Consider the following 14,384-nt stretch of genomic DNA (forward strand, 5'->3'; position numbering starts at 1 on the left):
CAAACTTTTGAAGACTGTAACTTTAGAGACACTGGATGCAATGCAGCCTTATTTCTCTGACGACTCCAAATGGAGCTGAGGGGAGGTACAAGCTGCAATCAGATCTGGACAGGTTACAGAGGTGAGCGGATGAGAATAGGATGGGTTTCAACACTGACAAGTGTAAGGTGCTGCACCTGGGGAGGAAGAACCAGCAGCATACCTACAGGCTGGGGAACTCCCTTCTCACCAGCACAGAGGCAGAAAAGGATCTTGGAGTCATTATTGACTCAAAGATGAACATGGGCCGCCAATGTGGGGATGCAGTCAGAAAGGCTAACCACACCTTGTCATGCATCCACAGATGCATCACAAGCAGGTCCAAGGTGATCCTCCCCCTCTATGTGACATTGGTCAGGCTGCAGTTGGAGTACTGCGTCCAGTTCTGGGCGCCGCACTTCAGGAGGGATGTGGACAGCATCAAGAGGGTCCAGAGGAGGGCCACTCGCATGATCAGGGAGCAGCAGGGCAGGTCCTATGAGGACAGGCTATGGGATCTGAACCTGTTCAGCCTCCACAAGAGGAGGCTGAGAGGGGATCTGGTGGCCATCTATAAACTGGCCAAGGGAGACCAGCAGGCAATGGGAGAGTCACTGTTTCCCTGAGCACTATGGGGAGTAACAAGGAACAACGGTCATAAGCTTCCGAGGGAAGTGGTCCTTGCCTCTACCTTGGGCATATTCAAGAGGAGGTTGGATGATCACCTGTCTGGGGTCTTGTGAACCCAGCATTCGTTCCTGCCTGTGGCAGGGGGTCAGGCTAGATGATCTGTTCAGGTCCCTCCTGACCCTAGCTACTATGATACTCTGAAACTGACAGAGAGCAGATTCATGCTAGACATCAGGAAGCACTACTTCACAGTCAGGGCGGCTAGGATCTGGAACCAACTTCCAAGGAAAGTGGTCCTCGCTCCTACCCTGGGGGTCTTGAAGAGGAGGCTAGATAGACACCTTGCTGAGGTCGTCTGACCCCAGCGCTCTTTCCTGCCTGTGACAGGGGGTCAGACTTGATGATCTGCTCAGGTCCCTTCCAACCCTACTAACTATGAAACGACGAGGGTGCTCAGCATTTTTGAAACTCAGGAAAATTAAGTAAGTATCAAAATATGGTACCTCATTCACAGAAGCTACTTATTAATGTTCTGGCCTGGGGGCTACTATCCCAGTTAGTTCACGATGTCCATTCTCCCAGATACAGCACAAGATTAAACCACAGGGAACAGTTTCCATTATTTTGTCCCACTCACTTTAAGCTATCCAGACTACGAAGCTTCCTTTTCATCGCTTGGGGAACAAACTTGTCAGTCTCACAGATCTATCTACTACACAACATTTCTGAGAGTTTACGTTTAATCTTGGCTCAGTCTGATCCCTCCTGCAGTCCGCCTGCATCTCCCGCAGCCAGAAAACAAGCTGCTAGCAGGTGGCACAGCCCCTGAGCTGCAGGGGACCCTGATGCTACCCTCTGCAGCAGCAACCCCCCAAATGCCAGCAATGCCACTCCCACTCCAGCCTCTCTACACCTGTCTTGCAACCCTTTATCCCCATCCCAGGACACTCCTGATCCCTGCTCTCAGCCTGGCACTGGGGGCGGGGCTCAGCCAGCCAGATAACCCTAAACCTGCCCCCTCAGCCAATCACGGGGGTGGGAAAAACATTATGACAATGGCAGCCACCACCATGATCAGGCCACAGTATTCACAAGCTGGGCCCATGATTTAAACTAGGGTCTATGTATAGCACTCCCATAAAAGGTCTAAACTCTGGAACTTTCTTCCATGGGACCCAAACAGCCTGGATCTGCTGAGCACACTGTAGAGACAATGTCTCCTCCCCAACTTCTAGAAAGAGGGGAAATGTAGAGCAGGGCAGGGTAGGATTTTCCCGTGTTTTTGTTGCCAATTTTTGGTTAAGGATGAGCAATGAAATTAAGGGAGCTTTGCAATATGCTACTTGTATATGTAAGGAACATTAAACACACTCACAACTATGAAAATGCCCCCTAATTTCTGTGTGTAAATCTAGATAAAATGAAAAAGTGAGGACAGACGGATGAGGAGGATAAAGAACACAAATGTCAGAAATCAAGCAAGATGCTGCCCTTGGGTATTTCCTCTGCAAGAGAAAAATATCCTGTGTACTTGCAGGGGGGTCCATGGGTCCTGCCAAACATGTGAAGATTTTTTCCTGCTGCAAGTGCTTAGTTTTTGGTCCTTCTCATACACAGATGATGGGATTTCCTGGGACAAAGTTAAAATAAGGAAAACATCTGACTAGTATGTCATCTTAACTGGCAAAAATAAATAAATAAATAACATTGATAAAAGGAAATCACTCTTCAATAAGAGGAACACATCAGAAAAAAACAGGGAAGATTTAAGAGTCAGCAGATGGGGTTTTCAACAAGCTACTTAGTTTCACATAGGTAATAAATAACACTCCCCACCCCACACCAACCAATGCTATCCAATGATTAAACATCAAAGTACTGTAGGACTTTTACGTATGGATCCCTTTAGACCAGTTTAAGTAACTGGACACCTAATCAACTAAGCTCTCTTCTTAGATATCTCAGGGGATTTCAACAAACTACTGTCAAACAGGTATGAAAATGAAGCTCCATCCCTGCCAAAGCCTCAGGTCACAAACCAAGCAATATCCAGTAACACGTACTCTGAAGTGACACCCAACCATAAGTTTCAAGGTTAGAGCTTTAACTGCACATTTCCTAAGGTCTGGGACAGAAGTTCCAAAAAAACCTGATTTTTTTTTTACCTAAATCAGTTAAGTCTGATATTACATTCGACCAGGTTTATCTTAAACCAGTTCTGGCCATTTTCAAAGCAGTTTCTGTGCACTGAACTTCTGTTTTGTTACAGGTTTAAACCAGTTTCTAATCACTTAAACCGGTTTATGTGTAACTTCTGTCCCTAGCCTAAGTGTGCATGTTTGTGCCACCTGTACAGAAAATGCAGCTGCCCACCTACATGCACATAATGTTGATGTTATTGTTCAGTGCATGAAGTTCAAGGACAGGAACAACCGCTTGGTCATAGACCTGGGAGAGATAAGTGCAGACATAATGCTAAGAAGTGTCTTTCCATTACAATTAAGCATCCTGTTTCTGCTACCCTCATCCCATGGAAAGGTAGGCAGGCTCCAGTAAATACTACACAGACATGGGCAAGACTTTTAATCCAGCAACTTTACACATGATTACACAGTCTCTCACTGAATCAACCAACTACATAGATAAAGGAGTCATCCCATATAAAGTTGGGCATTTCACACGCCCCCTTTCCTTGTCAAGAGGTACAGGTGCTGAGCTGCTCACATGTTCTGGTACCTGCACATCCTGCTCATTCTCAGCCTCAGAAGAGTGACTTCTTAAGAGCCAGAAGTCATCCGAACTTCTTCTCCTTGCAAGTAGGGATTCTCTTGACTCGGACTAGAGAGAGGTTTGAAATAAGAATGTGTAAAGGATAAAAGTGCAGAATAAAAAGTTAGTTGTCAATTGCCAGACTTGCTATACCACGGAAATGCCTCAAGGGTTTCTAAATTGTGGAGACTAATTACTGCCAATGCAAATGAGATCATTAGTGCCAGAGGTATATTAAGCTGCTGTTTCTGTAACCAAGTGAGCCAATCAGGCTGAAAACCAGGTGAGCCAATTAGGCTGTGGTTTATCATGATGCTTGTCAGGCCACTGCCAGACCCTGAGATAGCACTGCCTGAATAAAATCCCCTGCTGTCTTTACAACTGCAGTGGGTAATCGACTTGACTCCTGCATGGAAGCGTTCAGCTGCTGCGATTCCCTTTGCTGCTGGCACCCTATATTAAAAGATAATTTCCTGTTTCTTTTAACTCCCTTAAATAAATCATAACATTTGTTTGCAAAGCACTTGTTTGCCCAAATCCATGTGGTTTCTCCCGAAAGGTCAATGTGCATGGAAATTTTGGGAACAGTTTAATAATTTTAGTGATCAAGTGACAAAAGGCTTATCCCCTATAAAAGCCCAAGACTCCAGCCATGAGATGTGCTCAGAATAAAGCCTGTGGGGCACGTTTCTAACATTAAAGCATCTGGGCTCAGCTTAACCCTCAAGGAAACTTTTCAAAGTTGCAGAGATGGTTAATCAGTTGCCTCCGGTGATCTCAGGATCTGAGGAGAGAGCCACCGTCTACCTGACAGAGCCCAGTGTAAAACACGAGATGCCTGGGGATCAAATGAGAGGACCACCACCAGACCAGCGCGAGCATCCTCCATGAAGCTGTGCCCACCAGCACTGAAGTCTTGCTCTTAAGAAATCAACTCCAATGGATGGACCACTGCGTCCAGATGTCCAAGAACCACCTCCCTCGCCAGATTCGCTTCTCCCAGCTCTCTGTTGGCCAACGCTCAAAGGGCGGCCAAAGGAAACGGTACTCAAGGTCGCCCTCAAGGCCAGAGGCATCGACACCAATTGCTGGCAGGAACAAGTTGATGACCATTTGGCGTGGCGCCACCCGGTCCACCCAGGCACGCACCACTTTGAGGCCCCACGACTCGATGCCGAGGTGGAACGGCGGCGGCGGCAGAGGAAGGAGAAGACCAACCTGGGGCTGCAAATCCCACTCCCCCCCAGCGCAACCACATGCCCCCATTGCCGAAGAACGCGCGCATCCAGAATCGGGCTCCTCGGTCGCCGGAGGACCCATCGAGCCTGGCGGACGTCACCCTCGTCTTTGAGGGACCGCTGCCGCCGACCTGACAGAGCCCAGTGTAAAACGTGAGATGCTGCATCCCGGCAGGACGCAGGCTCGTGTAGCCCAGGACCCCGTCGCTCACAGCAGCAGTTGTGATGCAAAGAGGAAGAAGCATTTAAGCAAGACGTGCAGAACGAGCCACCCCCGCCCCTCTTCAACAGCAAAACTCAACCAGGGGGGCCACAGCATCCTGCATGCCTTGTCACCCTTTTTAGGGATGCCACAAAATGGCACACTCACGGGCGACGGGTCCCCGGCCGCCTCCATCGCCCCGCTCCGACCCGCGAGCCCCTCCCCCCACCCCCACCCGGGCTCCGCGGCCGCCGCCGGCGGTTGAGCGTCCCTCGCTGCCGTGGCAACCGCAGGTCGGCCCCGCGACTGTGATGGACAGGCCGTCCGACCACTCAGCAACGCGAGGCGGGTGCGCCGCAGCCAATCGGGAGGCAAACGCCCAGAAATCTCGCTCTCTGGCTCGGCTGCGGGGTGGAGCGCTGCACGGTGAGGAGCGCCGGTAGCGGGGCCCGAGGGGCCGGAGTGCCCTACTGTCTAGAGGCCGGCGTGGGCCGGGGGGACTAGAGTTCACTGGGTGGGAGACGCGAGGCATGCTGGGAATTGGAGTTCTCTACGCACGGCATGCTGGGTACTGGGGTTTCTCTGAGCGCAGTGCTTGGTATGCTGGGAATTGAAGCTCTGCGCGCGACAGGCTGGGAACGAGTTTCTCTGAGCGCAGCGCGTGGCGTGCTGGGAGCTGGAGCTGTCCGCGCGCGGTGTGCTGGGAGTCGTAGTCCGTAGGGAGGGAGGGGAGTTCCTTCGGGGCTGGGGATGGGCCGGTGCTTTGGCCTGGGCTGACCGTGAGTGGGGACACGTCCCCTGGGCTCTTCACTGCACGGGCAGCCGAGGGGGGGACCATCAAAAGGGGCTTGTAGGCGCCTCCAGGAATTAGAGAGAAATGTCTAATTTATCGCTCTAATTTAGACAGTCACGGCAGAGAACAACGATACTAAAATAAACATGAAATGCTGAATCTGATTTATACAGTTGCCCAGTGGTTTTTTTAAATGAAACAGTGGAGTGCATTTGCCTTCCTGACATAAAGTCATTAGTGTCATTGTATCATGTGATGAAACCTCTTGGAATAGATTCAGAGTTGGCAACTCAAGCGTCTTTGCAAACTCAAAGTCATGAGTCTGGAGCGCGTGAGAGCCTCTCACCTGGCCTCCCACCTGTCGCAGGCCATTACGCTTCCCCGCGCACCCCAAAGACGAGCCCGATGGCCTGTCTGATGGGTCATGTTTAACAGTCGTGTGTCACATATTCAGATGGGTGAACTGCACGGTTGGTGGGACCGTTCTCTTTGCATGATGAACACCATTAATGCTTAACGGATGCCACTCCCATTCAGCATAGGCTATTAATGAATGTGTTTCCTGAAATGGAAATCAAGTCATCCAATGGCTCTGCTGTAGAGAAATAAGAAAACATCTCTCTAATTTGTACGGGTAAGTTGTGTAAAGCAGTATTTGAAAAGCTCTGCCAGTTCTACCACATGGGCCAGACTGAATTAATAGTCAGTTCCTAGGTTCTAGCCTTTCAGTTTGTCAAAGGACCCTTCAAAATATGACAGATGCAGGCTCGTTGGCTGCATAAGCAGACAGACATGGGTGACACAATAATGTTAGGTAAGAAATGGAGCCCTGTCCTGTCATCACAGCTCATAAACTTTGAAATCAAATGGAAGCTGCCTTAAATGTTGACACTGTGCTATAAAAATGATCAGCAGTGAAACAACTCAATACGCATCTTGTATGGTTTGTGACGCTTCGGTGAAGTACCTGTCCCCATCTTCCTTCTTAGAATCACAGAATCGTACAATGCAAGGGTTGGAAGGGACCTCAGGAAGCATGAACGACTGGTGCCTCCCGAGACTGGGGGAGCACCATGGTGGTGAGCGGGGACTGCCCGTAGCTGCCAGCATCGGTGTCAGCCGCGGCGAGCAGGGACCACCTGGTATCGGCGGTGGAGGAGAGGGAGGTTGCGAGTGGGGAGCAGGGACCGCCTGCACATGCCACTGGCTGCGTCGACAGCAAGTGTGGGGGCGGGTGGCAAGCAGTGACCACCCACAGAAGCCGGCAGTGGCTTTGGTGGTGGCCAGTCTCAGGTGGGGAATGTGTCCCCCCATGTCCCCTCTACGCATCACCTATGTCAGGAAGTAATCTAGTCCAACCACCTGCTTAAGGCAGGACCACCCATTCTTGCGGTAACCTTTTGGCTGTAGCAAGTTATAACATCCTTCTCAGCTTTTTTACTGTGAACCAGTCACCTAAAGGGACTTTCCAAAACAAAAGGATGTTGATAATGTTAATTATTTAAATTGACCAGATTTTCACCAAAGTCCTGTTAGTTATAGCCTGTTCTCTGCTGCCCTATATACACTTCCTTATAATTTTTGTTATGCTTGTTTGCATTTTGTTCTTGCTGTTGTTTTAATGAAGCTGCGTAGTTGAGCTGCAGTATAATACCTGTTGACATTCATGGAACTTTTGCTATTGATTTCAACTGGAATAGAATCAGGCCTCTAAAATACAGGGCATGAACACCTACACATCTGATTTCTTTCATAGAACTGAAGAAAAATGAACCAGATGCAGGCTTTGCTGAACGACTGTCTCCTCAGAACAAAGCATGTGGAACATGCAGCTATCATTAGCCTGAAAAAAGGAACTGTATATGCATCAACCTTCGGCTTTAACGTAAGAAAATAGAAAGTGTTCTAAAAAACAACAATGAAGACAGAAAATCTAGGAATGTATCGCCCCTTTCAAGGAGGGAAAATGGACTAGCAATTAAAGCAGGGATTGCTGGGTTCTAACACGTATTCCTGCAGAAGGCAAACTAGATTTGAACCTTATAGATGAAGTAAATAGGATATATAGCATGAGCTTTCATGAACACAAGCTCACTTCATCAGATGCTGTGAGAGGAGTAGTATATCAAACAGTGATTTGAACACAAAAAACAGGGAGGGGAAGGGAAGGGGCAGTGCAGGGAGAGACAAATAAATAATAAGATTACAAAGATAAAGAATTCACAAAAGCTAATCCAGGTAATGCGACATTGTCTTTCTCATATATTCAATTTTGTAATTTATTTATGAGAGACTTCATGAGATTTTTTGTTATCAGTGTGTATTTATTATTGCAAATGTGCATTGTGTTGTTTTATAACAGTATCCCATTATATAAATCTAGCTGCAGCCACAGAGTGCCATAAACCTTCTTTATGCTTTCTACAAGAACTTACTGCAAGTTAGAAGAGAAGGCCTTTACTTCAAGGAGAAGCAATACAGATGTGTCCGAGCAGATGAGTATTCCATCTACATTAAAAAAGTAGGTTGATAATAGGTATGGCAGTTGGGATCACCTACTTAGAAAAGTACTTTGATAGTTTTCCTCTTTTTCCTCACTTGACTTGTTGACGTTAACCTCCAAATCCAAAGTTCAACAAATGTTGCCTCCTCCCTCCCTACTACACTTTTGTAATATGGGAGGCAAAGAAATAACGTCACAACATAGAATAGCTACAAGGTGTCAGGGCCAAGGGGCTGTGGCCAGCAGCCCGGGCATGTGGGCCCGGGAAAAGGTCGGCACGGCGAACTAGAATTAGGCACTGACGCGTAGCTGTTGATTAAAGATTATTTTACTTACGCCGTAGATGGTCGCGGTGCAGGCAGGAAAACTTCCTTGACTTGCAGTTACAAAAAGGTACACGTGGAGTTTGCTAGGCTCCACAAAACAAACACGAACAGAGCTCTGGATACACACTCACGAAGTTTGCTAGGCTCCGTAGAACGACTGAAATGAGAATCCAAAATGTGACTCTTGACGAGCGCGCAGGGTAGGGTACGTCGAGGGATCGTGCGGTGACGGGGAGAGGCGAGGGGTTGATCAGGCCCCTATATCCTCCTCTAAGGCACACGCGGAGTTTGTTAGGCTCCACAGCACGCTTAGAGTTCTCCACGAGATGGATGTGGAGTCCTCCTAAATGAGGTCCTCCCCAGAGATCTCCAACTTGGGCGGAAACCGCTCAAACCTCTTATACGGCTAGCAAGCCAATCGCTAGCCGCCACGTGGGAATAATTTAGAAACAGCCAATAGCGGGGTACGAATTTGCATGCGAGCAGCGGGAACTCCTTTGCACCGGGGTTTTTCTCTCTGCAGCTGAGAATTGCACCATGCAAAGAAAGCTCCATGTGGCAGGAAATAATTCTGCAGTGCCGAAGCACACACAAAATCATTGGGTCGTGACACAAGGAAAGTGACAGTATGGGTCAAGCTGAACTCTGTTCTGCCTTCTATTTCCAAATTTTCAAACTGAATTCTTTTATCCAAGGTGTTTCAGAATCTTCAGATTTATATATGGTACAATCACATTTGCTTTCAGGAGGAGTTCAGTGCTACATTTTTCTCATTAAGGCCATTTAATTTCCAGTTGTGTGCAAATGTAGGAGTGAAACCAGGTAGTCAGATTCTCAGATAGGGTGAATAGCTTCATTGACATCAGTAGCCAGTGGCACCAGCTGCAAATGTGGACAAAGACCTTGATTCATCATCACTGAAGTACTTAGGACATTGACTTTGGTGTCAAAGAAAAGAGAGAAGTAAAACTCACCTAAAATACTGGGATTCATACTCTGAACAACTACACTCTGGCACTATAAATTCCAAGACACCCTGTTAGAAGTAGCATGCTACACTTCTTCCTGTAAAATGTTATGAAATGTTCCTTTGTGCTGTTAAACTGTGCACATGTTCCTTCCCAGAAGTAGCGGAATGCCAATGGGTAGAGTGATTCCCGTACACATGCCCTCACATAAATGTAGAAATTTGCAAATCCTCACACCCCATAATTGGGGAACTTAATTTAGTAATTTATATGCAATCTGAGACTGGAAGCAGGGGGGCTATGCATCTAACAAATTTGGAGCTTGGTTCAGAAAATCCAGTCATTCTCGATGGGTTTTCTATTCTTTATTGTAACTTAAGAAGGTTTGATGTGTGGCATTTGTAAAGAATTTTGGGTTTCTTTCAGATGATGTGTGTTAGGTACATTAACATATATTATTCATATTTTATAATGTAACAGATGAGTACTTCTTTATAATAATTGATTTATAAATAAAGGTAGGAATTTGCAGTAAAATAGGAAATTATTTCATGGTTTGGTTAGAAAAACATGTATATGAACCCGATTATCACCATATGTCTTGAAGTGGTCTGTGAAAGTAGTTTTCCTTGTTAAGGAGATGTGCATCTTGAAGTCAAGAACATCCTTAGCTAGGACATACTAATAAAGACCGTGGGTTTTTTTAAAGGACACTGCAATTTTTTATTAGTTCTGATCTTTTATCTAGCAAGATGGAGGACTCGTGGCTGTGAAAACCAAGTTGTACATCGTGGTTGGTACCTACAGCGAGGGAATGTATCCTAGCGTGTGCGTGGAAGCTGTAGAGAAACTCGGTAATCACTGCATGTGCATGTCTGTCTGACTGTAACTTGTAGAGACAGGTTAGAAGTAGAGTGGAATTTTGCAGCATGTCAGTGAGTAGCTTTTCCATGCATACTGCTTGCAGTGTGTAGGTGGGGTCTTCAGAAACTCTTGAAGGTCTGTCAAATGAGAAAATAAAAGGTGGTGTCCACACTCTGAGATAGCTCCCTCTGCTGAACACTCTCCATGCTGCTGTATTTGGGACCCACCATGTTAGAGTTACCTGTTAGCATTCGACTGATCACATCAGTAAGTCACTGAAATTCCTTTATTAAATCCAAGGGGCAGTAGCAGTCATACAGTTAAAAATGTTCTCAATTATTATAACAAATACTGTATATTAGATGGCACTATTACTGCACTTATTAATGATGATACACACAGTAACTACAGTTACAAACATTTGATGACATTACTTACAGCTGGGCTAGTGATGGAGAAATTCTAGGTGCCTCAGGCTGGTTGATTCCAGCAGATCCAACATAGACTAGCAAAGAATCCCTTTGCTTTGCTTTGCTCTGCTCTGTTTTATCCCTCTAAATTTATCATTTTGAAGTGCCTGCCTTCTAGAAATGGATCCACCTCCACACCCATCTTATCTTGCCCCAAACAAAAACCTTCCACTTTCCTTGTTTACCCTTACTGTTGCCATCTACCACCTCTTTTCCTATATTAACAAACCTATGGTAACTCCTGTCCTTTGTCTAATTTGTAGTGCTTTAGCCATATAAACCTGTCTTTCCTTTTTTGTGCTTAAACTATGGCTTTTTACAAGTGTGATCTATGCTTATTTGTATTCTGTCCCCCGCCGCCCCAAAAAAAACAACACAAAACAAAACAAAACAAACAAAAATAAAAAAAAAACAGTGAGGGCAGCATATTATACAAGGATGCGAGAGAACAAAAAATTATGTAGCTTAAAAATATTAAAATAAGGCACAACAAAATAACCCTAACCCAAATTCAAAAGCAATCTACCCCATCCCACTCCCTACCACTCCCCTGCCTCTAATTAAGGAGGGAATCCTCCACCCAACCCAACCTCCCTTCCCAACCCATATTCACTTGCTTCATAAAAGAAATCAATAAAAAAAAAAAAAAAATCCCCCGTCCCCACACTCCTTCCCATCCCTACTTATTTCTGCTCCTCTACTTGTAGCCATAGGAGTCCTCTCCTTCCTCTACTGTCTCTCCCAAGCCCATAACTCCCATCTCATGGTGGTGGGAGGTGCTGTGGCTGTTCTAAAACCAAGTCATCCTCCCTTTCCTCCCACAAGAAACCCATTATTCAAAAACAATGTTTAAGAATGTGTCCTTAATGTCCTGTACCATAATCCCTACTACATGCTAGACACCAAGCTTTCCTTGGTCAGAAAAGATCGTGACATCCTCTCTTTCCTTAGCTTCTCTGCCAATAAATTTCTTCCCCCCTTGGAAAAAATAAAGATAGCCATCATTCTTCTTGTAGTTTATTACAGATTACTGTAATCAGATTACTGATAATCTGATTTAACTGTAAATGCTCCCTTTTTTGAAGGAGATGTCCTTATGAAAAAAAAAATCTTGATCTCTTACTGTAATAAATATTCATCTTATTTTAAATTACATAGTGTTTGGAGTAATACCCATTAAATATAAACAATAACATGTTAAATAGTCCACAAGAAATGCCGATATCTGGTTTGGGTTTTGATTCTTTTCCTTCCATGACAGTATATTTTACTGTAGAGAAATGTATATGTTCTACTGTACAGCAAGTATGAATTTGTGCTTAAAAGTAGCACCTTCATTATGGAAGACATTTAAAAAAAAAATAAAAACACCTTCTATTTGTTCTCTCTCTTTTTTGACTGTTTGTAGCTGACTATTTGAGAGAGAAAGGAAGTTAAATCCACAAAGGATTTCAACGTGACCAAGCTTCTAAATACTGTTTCTTTAGAAAATTCAAGACAAAAGAAGCTAGCCGCCTTCTCTCTCAGAAGATCCTCACATGTACTATATACTTGTCAGAAACTCAGTAGTTTAATGAAGATGTGACATTACCACTTAGGCCAATGTAAGGTTTCAGATTCTTCTGTGTGCCTGAGCATGTTTTGAATAAAATAACCTTTGTTTTACATGTCTGTCTGCATATATATTTATATTATATTTCTCTATAGCAGAGGTTCCCAAACTTCTTCTTATTGCATAACCCCTTCCAGATTTACCAGCTGCCTGTGTACGCCTGTGGCAGAGTGGGCTTCTCTCAGGCCAGCCGTCGCCGGCCTCCCACCTGCCTCCAGGCATGCCGCCCACCTGTCTTGCCTGCCATGACTTGCTGGAAAATTAATAAGCTGTTAAATAAGACAGGAGGCTGCCTATTTTTTTTGCCCCGATGCCAGGGGGCACTGTCTGCAGCTCTGTTCCTCCCCTACACCACAGCCCAAGCCTCGCAGATGGCATCCAGATGTTAACAAGCACACCAGCCCCACACTGGGCTCCAGAATCCTCCTGGCAGGACCCTCCTTTGGACCCTCCACTCAGGTGGCCTACGCTGCCTTCATCCGGGCTGCTGAGCTTCTCGTAGCTGGCTCCCCTCTCGCGTGTGGTCCCCACTCAGGACTTTCAGCCCTACACAGGCCCTGGCCCCACCTCAAAGGCCAGGCGGGGTCCCAGGCCCACAGCCCTGGGTGCCCCTCTGGCCCTTTTGACCAACTTGGTCCTGGCCCCAGCATGGGCCAGTCAAGGGGGCCCTCTACCTCCAGCCTCACTAGCCCCACATTCTCTCTAGGTCTACCTTCCTGCATGTGGGAAGCTGGGGTACCTCACACCATGACTGGTGCCCCAGAGTCACACAGGGGACTCTTACTCCCCCCCCGGGGCAGCAGGTCATGGTGCTACTCCGGATGTTACTTTTGACCCACACTGCTTCCCAGCAGTGGAGAACTTATCGGGGTCAGGACTCGTCTCTCTTGCTCTGGGGCTGAGCCCCTCGTTCACTCAGCCCCTGGCCCAAATCTCGGCCTCAGGCATCTGGTGACTTACCTGGGCCTAATCCCTTTGCTTGGGGCTCCTCATCACCCCCCGTCACTTGGGGCTCCAGATCTCTGCCCCTTACTAGGGGCTACCCCCTTACCGGGGCTCTACAGCTCTGCCTCTCACTTGGGGCTAGGACACCGCCCCTTACTTGTGGCTACTGATCTCAACCCCCTTCACTAGCACTACCCCCTCACTGGGGGCTCCCAATTTCCACCCCCCCCATTCGGGGCCACAGGGGTTTGCTCCCTGGTGGGCTCAGGTGGCCGTAGCCATACCTGGCCCCACTCTCCCCCTCAGGGTCTCAAACCCCTGCAGGGCTCAGGTAGCCACAGCCATACCTGGCCCCAACCTACCCTCGCGGGGTCTCGAACACAACAGGGCTCAGGCGGCCTCAGCCGTGCCTGGCCCCACTCTTCTCCTGGGGCTTGCACGCCCACAGGGCTCAGGCGGCCACAGCCGTGCCTGGCCCCAACTACCTCCAATGAAACACAAACCCATCTGAAGGTGAAGGCTAGAGTTAAGGCACCCCTGCCCACCTTTCAGCGGGGTGATAACTGGCCTGGCATTTCCTGGGGGCTCCCATGCCACTGAGAGCCCCACCAGGCCACCCACTCCTAGCGGAGTGCAGTTTTAGGTCAGGACCAGGACCAGGACCAGGACCAGGACCAGGACCAGGACCAGGACCAGGACCAGGACCAGGACCCTCCTGCCCATCCCCTACAGCTCCTCCCTTACCTCCAGATGATACTAGCAGCCCTGTAGCCAGGCTATGTTGTTGCCTAGCCTCCAGTAGCAAAACTGCCCTGTTTATATGGGCAACTCTAGGCCCAAAATGGCTGCCCTCATCAGGCACCTGTGGGCTGCTAGCTTCAGGCCCTTGAAGTGGCAGGCACCCGCACTGCCCTGCCACAATGCCTACCAGCATATGGTTTATCTTTTAACCCTTCAAATGCCGATTATTATTATAATGAAAATTAAATCTACCATTACACAATTTCTCCTGTATGCCCCCCACCCAAGATGTCATGCATACCTCT

The 14,384-nt window shown here is 47.4% G+C and overlaps 2 protein-coding genes across 14 annotated transcripts in view; one reads left to right on the forward strand and one right to left on the reverse strand.

Moving 5' to 3' along the window:
• The window catches only part of FAM228B (family with sequence similarity 228 member B), a 42,584-nt gene extending 37,432 nt beyond the window's left edge, over positions 1–5,152 (reverse strand). For 6 of the 10 annotated variants that reach the window (XM_019481321.2, XM_019481310.2, XM_019481307.2 and 3 more), the window contains exons 1-3: positions 5,026–5,152; positions 3,373–3,486; positions 2,180–2,278 (exon numbers count right to left, since the gene is read on the reverse strand). In XM_019481321.2, the coding sequence (XP_019336866.1) occupies positions 2,180–2,278; positions 3,373–3,486; positions 5,026–5,052 (240 nt within the window). In that variant the 5' untranslated portion in view covers positions 5,053–5,152. Of the gene's footprint in view, positions 1–2,179; positions 2,279–3,372; positions 3,487–5,025 lie in introns of those variants that run through there. The other 4 variants (XM_014601612.3, XM_019481291.2, XM_019481284.2 and 1 more) reach the window with 4 other exon arrangements.
• Positions 5,153–5,199: 47 nt separating this feature from the next.
• PFN4 (profilin family member 4) lies at positions 5,200–12,446 on the forward strand. Of its 4 annotated transcripts, none has more exons than XM_019481337.2 (5): positions 5,200–5,283; positions 7,407–7,535; positions 8,079–8,171; positions 10,196–10,301; positions 12,190–12,446. In XM_019481337.2, the coding sequence occupies exons 2-5, from the start codon at positions 7,419–7,421 to the stop codon at positions 12,216–12,218; spliced, it is 345 nt and encodes a 114-aa protein (XP_019336882.1). In that variant the 5' UTR covers positions 5,200–5,283; positions 7,407–7,418; the 3' UTR covers positions 12,219–12,446. The 4 variants fall into 4 exon arrangements, with proteins under 4 accessions (XP_019336882.1, XP_014457089.1, XP_014457088.1 ...); XM_014601603.3 differs by having other exon boundaries at positions 5,201–5,283; positions 8,034–8,171; XM_014601602.3 differs by lacking the exon at positions 5,200–5,283 and adding an exon at positions 5,470–5,552 and having other exon boundaries at positions 8,034–8,171.
• The last annotated feature ends 1,938 nt before the right edge of the window (positions 12,447–14,384 follow it).

The sequence above is a fragment of the Alligator mississippiensis genome, chromosome 1 (assembly GCF_030867095.1).
Source record: "Alligator mississippiensis isolate rAllMis1 chromosome 1, rAllMis1, whole genome shotgun sequence".
Classification (NCBI taxonomy): Eukaryota; Metazoa; Chordata; order Crocodylia; family Alligatoridae; genus Alligator; species Alligator mississippiensis.

Coding starts and splice junctions, on each gene's coding strand:
- PFN4 (XM_014601603.3), top strand. CDS start 7,419: ATGAACCAGATGCAGGCTTTGCTGAACGACTGTCTCCTCAGAACAAAG. Junction 8,172..10,195: donor ATTCCATCTACATTAAAAAA/GTAGGTTGATAA, acceptor TCTTTTATCTAG/CAAGATGGAGGACTCGTGGC. Junction 10,302..12,189: donor GGAAGCTGTAGAGAAACTCG/GTAATCACTGCA, acceptor GACTGTTTGTAG/CTGACTATTTGAGAGAGAAA.